This window comes from Rhagoletis pomonella, unplaced genomic scaffold (assembly GCF_013731165.1).
Source record: "Rhagoletis pomonella isolate Grant_MI unplaced genomic scaffold, Rhpom_1.0 Rhpom_scaffold_00008, whole genome shotgun sequence".
NCBI lineage: Eukaryota > Metazoa > Arthropoda > Insecta > Diptera > Tephritidae > Rhagoletis > Rhagoletis pomonella.
In genome coordinates, this window is record NW_023458562.1 from 38,092,821 (window position 1) to 38,102,069 (window position 9,249).

At 33.1% G+C, this 9,249-nt stretch overlaps 1 protein-coding gene across 1 annotated transcript; it reads right to left on the bottom strand.

Annotated features, from left to right (window-relative positions):
- Positions 1-2,502: 2,502 nt before the first annotated feature.
- Positions 2,503-6,981, bottom strand: LOC118745291 (transcription factor VBP). Its single transcript, XM_036478816.1, has 2 exons — positions 6,978-6,981; positions 2,503-3,721 (listed from the first exon to the last, which is right to left on the bottom strand). Exons 1-2 carry the CDS (start codon positions 6,979-6,981, stop codon positions 2,958-2,960), a joined length of 768 nt encoding a protein of 255 aa, XP_036334709.1. The 3' UTR covers positions 2,503-2,957.
- Positions 6,982-9,249: the final 2,268 nt, after the last annotated feature.

A 9,249-nucleotide genomic window follows, 5' to 3' on the forward strand; every position in this document is an offset into this window, starting at 1 on the left:
GATGCATCGATGTTTTTTTGCATCCCTTTTTTATAGTTTAACAAAAAAATCTCTCCATACAACTAAGGCGCTGTCTAATGTACTGTAATGTAATCTAATGTAATGTAATGTAATGTATAAAAAGGTATGCATTAAAGCGTTCGAAAACTAATGCAATAAAGTAGACTACAATTTTGGAAAAAAATTTATAATATAAAGATTACTACGAAAAATAAAGCGGGAACGAAAAATTTTGTTGTTTTTCAAACAAAATACTTTTATAAAATTTGCCTTTTTACCAAACAAAATTTTTTTTTACCAAATTTGGTAATAATTTACAAAGTGGCAACCCTGTATGTAACTAAATAAATAAATTAAGTGTTTTATTTGGAGGGGAGCTCGGAGCAAAATAAAATACCGGAACAGGGCTAGAGCGGAGCGATGTAGAAAAACCTTTGCTCTAAAGCCCTGCGCGGAAACGATGACATTATTTTTATAAAACTCCACAAACGGTTCCTACGAATTTGAAACTACATACATGAGTGCAATGAGGTTTATTTTTAACAATAACATTTTTATCATAAATATATGGTATATTCTTCCTCCTCTACCACTAAAAATGAAAAGACGAATATGTAAAATTCGCAAAAAATCAAGCTTTCCAAAGCTAAGAGGCAAAGTAAATTTCAATGTCAACATGGTTTTTTTTTAATTGGCAACCCCGATTTTTTCAGCTCGAATTCGGAAAGTTTGATTTTTTGTATGAATTTTACATATTTTAAGAAATTGCTTAAGATTAACTAATCATAGTTGGGTGAAAAAATATTGACCTTGGGTGTTATATAGACCCCTCATATGATATTTGATCTCAGCGAAGAGTTTTCCGGTCTGAATTCGAGATAAAAAATGGGGTTTCCAAATTAAAGAAACCATGTTGACTTTCAGAGCACCTAGAAAATGACCCCCACGGTCGTCATTGGAAAGCTTGTTTTTTTTTTAAGTGTGTTACATATTTAAAAACGTTTTTTAAGATAAAAGAAGAATAGGCAGGGGGTGGTAACATTTAGGAAGAATACCCCATACGTATGTATACATGTATATTAGGGTGGCCCTTAGCTATAAAGGCAATTTCAAAAGTCAGAAATCTCGTGCTCCCAACCCCTAATTTGATTTGGGTGCCTAAACCACTGATCTGTACAAAATTTTGGATAGATTGGACAAGTTTTAGGTGGCCCTCATCGATCTTTAAGTTTGTACATGCATTTTGTAGGTGCGTATGAGTAACATTTAATTCAGCATAATATAAAAATCGATTTATTTTCAGTATTTTCATACACTAATAGTAATAATAATAATATGAATAACAATAATAATAATTCTTACATTAAATTAGATTTAGCTGCTGTTGGATATGTCTTACGATGTTCGGCCACAATCTGCAAAATAAATTATTTATCACTTTAATTTTTTGTTAGAATATTGGCTCCTTTATGAGTTTGACCTATTTCTGCAACATCATTTACAATAACAATCTTCTGTAGTTTTTCTTCATTACTTTTGTAACCGGCATCACTGCTCGATGTTGAAGAGTATTTTGTCATAAAATCGGTATTTAAACATAATAGCTTGAAAAATGATTTTGTAGCAGGACTTATTAAAGAAGAAAACTTCATTTTTAAAAATGGCTTAAAAGCTGTGTAGTGTAGAATGTATTTTTTTACATGAAATTCCTCTCCTTCATCTGCTTCCGTTATGGCTTTTACCATACCAGCATTTACCGGTGTTGGCACGGTATTGTTGAATAAGGAAAGATCAACTATTTCTGGGCTAAGATACCATATGTGGTTAGCAAACTTTTTTGCAGAAGCTTCACTTATTTCACGGTCAAAATTTGTATAATTAATTAATTTAGCATTAGAATAAAATCATGAAAAGGTGATTGAAATGCTCTTGGTGCCATATACTACGCTTTAACGTAAATATGGATCAGAAATGAGTTTTTAGCGCATAAATAGCTTTCGCCATCCACTTTGCATGACTGATTGATCCCGGCACCCGAAGAGATATTCCATTTTTTGGAACACCTCAAAGAAAGATTGTCTTAAGCTCTAACAATTCACGATAATCATCTCTTTGGTGTTTCTGAGTCACAAGGTGCTGTCCCACAAACCGAAGTGTTGTATTTATCGCAAACATTATCTGGCAATTCGGATTGGCCAGTTGTGTAAATAGTAATAGTATTAATTTGTAATTAATTTTCATACAAAGTAATACTTAGGTAAAAGTAGGTAATAGATAATAGTAATGGTAAGTACAATTTGCAAATTTTGTAACAATATATTATAGTTAAGTTGAAAATCTAGCCTACCTTGTTCGAAATCGAACATAACCAATTTAACAGTTACCTGTATATGTGAATAGGACATTCCGCGGCACGATAAATAGACTTTATTTTTTTTAAAGGAGACCCGACCCACATGTAGATTTCTTAATTTTGAAATAAATATGCAAGGGGGTATGTGACTTATGAAGAATAAAGAAAAGTTAATTACTAAGTGTATAAGGACACTGAGAAAAAGAGTTTAGTTACAACTAAAAACGTTTCTCTCAACACGTGATTTGGGTATAGTTACACGATTTGGTTACAGTAACCAAATCTTGTGTTGAGAGAAATATATTTCGCTGCCTTTTTTCAGAGTGCAGTAATAAAAAATTGTATGGCATTAGATGATGATCATACGTACCTACTTAATATATCTGAAAACTTCAAGGTCGATGAGGGTCGTCAAAAACTTGTTCGATCCTTCCAAAATTTTGCACATACAATTTTTTTTAGCTATTCAAACAAAATCAGAGATTGGGAGCTAAACATTTTTTTACTTTTAAAAATAAGGGCCACACTAATGTATATGTACAAACTATGTACATGTACATACATATTATTTACAATTTCACAGACATATATACCATTTACGGCTTTATAACGCGATTAGTCCTCTGGTATTTGTTCCTAAAATAGGTGTCGCTGTCCCTGTTGTATTTGAACTAATCAAACGGCGAATAGTTTGCAATTCGTCGCGCAATGCCATGACTTGAGCACGTAAGATCGAATTTTCTTGTTCAAGTAGTGCTGCCCTGAATGCAATGCGATCTTCTCGTATTTTTCTCGCATCGCGGGATTTTTTTGCCGCCTCATTGTTGCGTTTACGCCGTTCATAATATTTCTCATCTTTTTGATCTTCGGGAATAGGTCGCTTTTCTCCGCGTGAGCGTCTATGTAAGAAAGCGGGAAACACACCGACTCTATTTAGCTCCATGAGAGGAAAATCTGCGATGTTGAGGGAATGGTTGGTCGGCGAAATGTACTCAAAAGCAGGTAATGTGGACTTGTTAGTTGGAAAAGAGGTACCGTTTATGGGTGTCATACCCAGTGTTGTGGGTAATTGAATTGGGAGCGTCGCATTGTTGACTGGTATTGTGGTTTTCGTAGTAATTACAGACGATTCGTTTTCAATTGTGGATTTCAAAAGCAAAGATTGTGTCTTCGCATTTTGTTCATTACCATCGAATTTATCAATATGCGTTTCTACATCAAGTGAATCCGTGGTATCAGCCACCGATAGTGGTTCGCTTATATCCAATAACGGGGACTTTGGTGGAATAGAGGAAGAGTTCTCCCCACTGTGAGTAATAGCTAAAGGTTCGTTAATATCCTTTGTTATGTTGTAGTGGTTGTGAACATCTGTAAAGGTAATAAAAAATATTAATTAGTGTAATTACCGGAACCAAACAAGTAAGCAAGAAAAAAGCTATTTCAAGCGCTTAGATAAGAACGTAAACATTGGTAAATATGCTTGCAAATATGCTCGAAAAACAACAAAAAACCTTAGTACAATTTAAGGATTTCACTTTCATTCAATTTATATCTATCAAGTGTTTCTTGATGTTCTCTAGGGTTTGAAATTGCTTGCATTTGCAATTGCTTAGCTGCGACTACCAAAAATCAATCAGCGAAAGGAAACAGCAAAAGCGAAAAAGAGATATGAAATAATTTGCTTTTGCTCAAGGCATAACCGAGTTGTATTAAAAAAGGTGTGATTGACAACTCAGGGAGGCTCTCTTTAAGGTACTATTATGCCATAAGATATAAACAAGCGATTCAAAATTCATAAACAAATTTTTCAATTTGACTTTATAGGATGGTTCTTCTGGGAGCAATGTCAAATTCAATCCCACTTTGTTGAATACACTTTTGGTATAACAAGGTAGAAGTGATTTCGACATTTCTCTCTTTTGAACTGCAACTGAAAGGTCAACTCTTAACCCAAGGCGAATTTATATAAGGTGGTGTTGTAGCGTTCGATTGTCAAAATTTTATATTTTGCTAGTGAGTGAGTGAAAACGTGAGAGTGTTTGCATTTTCTGTCGCCCTTTTTCATTCGGAGAGGAATAGCTGAAATTTGACAATCACCAGCTAAAAGCAAAAACAAAATACAAGTAATTCTTGTATTTGTTGAATCGATACCACCTTATATGAATTCGCCTAGTATTAACCCTATACCATCGTACAGTTTCCTAAGTAAAAACACTATCAGCTGATTGCTGAAAAATGTCTACAGCTGAGATCACCTGTTTTTTGGCATTTGCTCTTATACTTTACAATTTCTTTCATTGCTATTACAATTTCTTCCATTTCTATTACAATTTATTCAAAATAGCTGACTTCCAAAACGTATCAATACAATAGGGGTCTTCCCTTAAGCTCGTAAAAGCCTCGTAAACCTCGTAAATTTACGAGCCTCGTAAAAGAACTGTCAAAATTTGTATGGAGCTCTATTTACGAGCCCCCGTGAATTTACCAGGCAAATTTGATGCGCAAACGACACGTTAACTTTAGAGTTGCAGAGGGACCGACATTTTTATACTAAAATGTAAGATAAAATTATTAAAAAAAAAAAGAAAAAAATAATACGTGAATAAATGACTGAACTTCATCCACTAACTGCATTGACTTAGATTTTCTGCTAATTTAAGGCATTTTTAATGTATTTTAGCCAAGAGTGATAGAGACAAGATGGCGGGATGTTATGGAAAATACTAAGAAACAAAAAGTGCTTCACAAAATCCTGGTTGATCTGTCAAACAGTCACTTTACGCACCTGATTACTAAAAAAACACCACTAAATACAAATTTCATACTTTATGCAAAAATTGTGAAAATTTGCGGAAGAAAAAATTTTAACCTTTTAATCAGCATCTCTAAAAATTAAAAATTTAGTAAAATAATTTTCATAATTTTTTATGTATGTAAAATAATAGCCGTTTTCGTTGTTCGGAGTTAACTCAAAAACTACTGCATAGATTTCAGTAAAATTTTCAGAGGTTATACCTTGCTTATATGGTCCTATTATAGGCTACCAGAAAACTCGCTACGTGGCGCCGGAGTCCAGTTATTTATAAAAGTCGTATTTATGAACCGATTTCGTTGAAATTTCAAGTATAAGCTACTTGCATGATGAAAAAAGCATTGCAAAAAATGGACCCGATAAAAGCCCTATTTATGAACCGATTTTGTTAATGCAAATTCGAATTTTTATTACTTTCATGATGATTTTTTTCATTCTAAACATATATGTGCACACATATATAAAGTGATAGCCGTTTTCGTTGTTCGGACTAAACTCAAAAACCAGTGAAATGGTCGGAGGTTATGCCTTGCATATACACATTCCTATTTAAGCCCATTAGACAACACGCTGGTGGCGCTGGAGAAGAGTTACTTATAAAAGTTGTATTTACTAACCGATTTCGTTCAAATTCGCAAAGTGAGCTATCTGTGTGAAGAAAAATTCGTTTCCTAAAAATGACCCCGCTATATTTTATAAAATCTGATTGAAATTCATAATGCTTATTAATTTCATGACAAGCAGTGGTTTTGCAGAAAAGGGACCTAATGGATTGCGCTGCAGCCGAAATATATAGAAACCCACACGGGGTTTGATCTGCTTTGGCCCTATATGCATCTTAGACAAATTTACTTTTCATATGGCTAAATGGAGGATTCGTTTAAGTATGCATGTAAAGACCGCAACATTGTGTAAGCGCACCTTTGTCTGACGCCCTCATACACCTTAAATGCGATCTTGCACCTACCTCCGATTGACGAAATTGCTCGGGGCGGCCATTAGTACAGCAGTAAGACTCAAAGAAACCAGTTCATAAATATTAAGGAAAATTGTAAGAGTGGCAAATTGACAAGGAAAGATTCGACCACATCCGTAAAAAAAGGAACACGGTAGATATATCAATGGCTTCATTTGAAGGATATTTAAGAGATCACACGACTAATTTAGTCAATTTAAGGGAAAACTTTTCATTCTCGGCCCTCCTATAACTCCTATAACTGAAAACGCCCATCTGTGCTCTTTAGTTTCCTTATAAGGACTTTTATTGGCTTACATGGTACATCGGAGCAATGTTGAAGTTGCAGGATCATAGAAGAATATTACGCTCGCTTGGCAGAGATCTCACAGGTAGAAATAAGACCATCGGTAAAACTCATGACATCGAAAGGGATTAGTATTCCATATTGTATCACAGCGCTACTATTCTTGGCCTATGTATGAGGAGGATTCTGCTCTTTATTCGTTTCAATTTAAACTAAAAATGTTTACTTTACAGACTGCTTTTGCTTTTTAACGCTTTTTTGTATTGGCCAACGCAAAATATCTTATTAGGCGACGCGAAGCAAGCGAGCATTGGCTAGTATTTTTATAAGAAGAAAATAAACTAAGGAAAAAATAGTCAAAAAATATCGCGTCCCACTTTATATTTGGGTCACTGTATTTTTTCCTAAGAAGGACTTAGCGCGAATTTTTTCATAAAATTTTTGACTTCTTGCACATTTCTACCCGGAAAATAAGTCCAGGCTGTTTCGTGCACGAAGAAGAAGACATTTAAATACGATCCAGAAGTGGAAGGTATTCGCTCTCTATTACCCATTTTTCTAGCGTGAGGAACGCTTTCTGGGCTGTTTTAGGCACCCACGGGTACCCGCGGGCTCGTGTGGAACAAAGCTAATAATTGTGTCTAATTGTACTAGACATGTGCAGGTCATTAAAAACGGAACGTAATTGTTAAAAACTCAATTAAAATTAAATTAAAGGGACCGGCTTTTTCGATATAAATGAATGGCGTTTACTTTCCTCGAAATAATGTTGCCTTTTTTTCCTCAGCCCTTTCACAGCTCATTTCAATTCTCAAAATATTGCCATCCGACTAAGCAAAAGTGCAATACTTTCTACTAATATAGCCATTTTTAGCACAAAAAGTAACCTAGTGCAAATGTTACAGTATAAGAAGGCAAACTTTTTCAATAGAAAAGAAAACGCCATAAGTGTGGAATTGATCTTTTTTGTATTAAAATAATACAAACATGACTTCTGATGTAAAGCTTAGCTACGTATAACGACGTTTCCTTTGTTAAACAAAAATAATTTCTAATCAATATACCAGTCTCTGTTTTTGAGATTTATTTAAAGAATTTACTAGTCTTTCTACTTGTGATTTATTTAAATAAAACATGTGAATTTTAGTTGAAATATTTTCTGGCAACACTGATTTAGGTGTGTACCACCAAGGTTGGGAGGAGAAGAAATTCGTACACTGCAGTGAGTTGAAAAATCAAATGCAGCAATACGAATTTTATAGTAGTAGATTTTAGATTTTAGATTTTATACTAATAACAAGATATATTTTACATACAAAACGCATATGGGCAAATCTAAAAAATAGGTACACTTTCAAACAAAAAATTTTAATTTTTAAATTTGTGAGCACACCTATGTTTTATATATCATTTTATTCGTAATCTCTTAATAAATCTATTAATATAAGTGTAATTCATATTCATCAAGTGCTTCAAAAGTTAGACGAGAAATAAGCATGAAATAGAAAACAAAAGAATAAGCTGGGTTGAAAGTACACTGTTCAAGTTGTAAACTTTGAGGAAAGATTTTGAAAGTTGAACTCACTTAATTGGGATGTTCTAAATTCAATGGCATGCCCTGTTTTACCAGATTGGCTCCGGTTTTCGAGATAACGGTACTTAAAAATTTGATTAAATTTTAACTATTTTATAAATAACTCCCTCAATTTTGAAGTTATTTTACTAAAATTTTGCACATAACAGTTTTTTTAATATTACCTTAATTATTCCTTAAAATTATCGAAATAGGTTAACATTAACATATAGCTCCTATACAACTGATTACTCAGATATGTGTTTTTGCGCTATAACTCTAATTTCATATCTGAATAATAAATTGTATGCGTGCTATATGTTAAATTGAACCTATACTAAATTTTAACCGGTTTAATTGAAGGAGTTATAACGCAAAACAACGTCTCAGATCAATCAGTTGTATGGGAGCTATATGTTTTAGTGAACCGATTTCGATGATTTTATGGAATAGTTAAGGTAATATTAAAAAACGGTTATGTGCAAAATTTTAGTAAAATATCTTCAAAACCCAGGGACTTTTTTTATAAAATAGTTAAAATTTAAGGAAAGTTTCAAGTACCAATATCTCGAAAAGTAGAGCCAATAGTGTAAAACTTAGGACGCCATTGAATTCAGAAGGCTCCAATTAAGTAAGAGCAACTATCAGAACATTTGTCGAAAAAAAGTTGCTTTGATACCACTCTCGAAATATTCTGACTAAAAGAAGTAGCATCATTAAGAGTAGTAAATCAAGGTTTTTACACACTTCTAGAGATAAATTTTTTGAAGCATTTTACAAGTATATGTAATTTTATAAGGACTAGCAGTTATAGAAAGATTTAGATCGTTTCGACGTGTTTTCCAAATGTGGCTTTAATTAAAGTGTTTTTGGAATAAAAATTACGCTCAAGATCGCAGAATATTTTATCTTTAAAAGTTGGTTTATTCTGAAACCACAGCTCTTGCTCAGGTATGAAATTATTCGTAATTGTTTGTAGTATACAATACATACTTAAAAAGTTCTTAAACTTAAATGCTTCAAAAACTATACGCGATAAACCGAAAATTTTGAAAATTGTGAAATGTGGAATTACAGACTTTGAGTTACTTGCCATTTCGTTATTTTTTAATGCACACTTTTCTTACCTACTACATTTGAAGTGTACACATAAGTACTAATTGCACATACAATTTCAAATCAGTATATGGTGTGCTTCAAAAGTTATGGCATAATTAATTTTTCACCTCTTCAAAATTACATAAAAAAT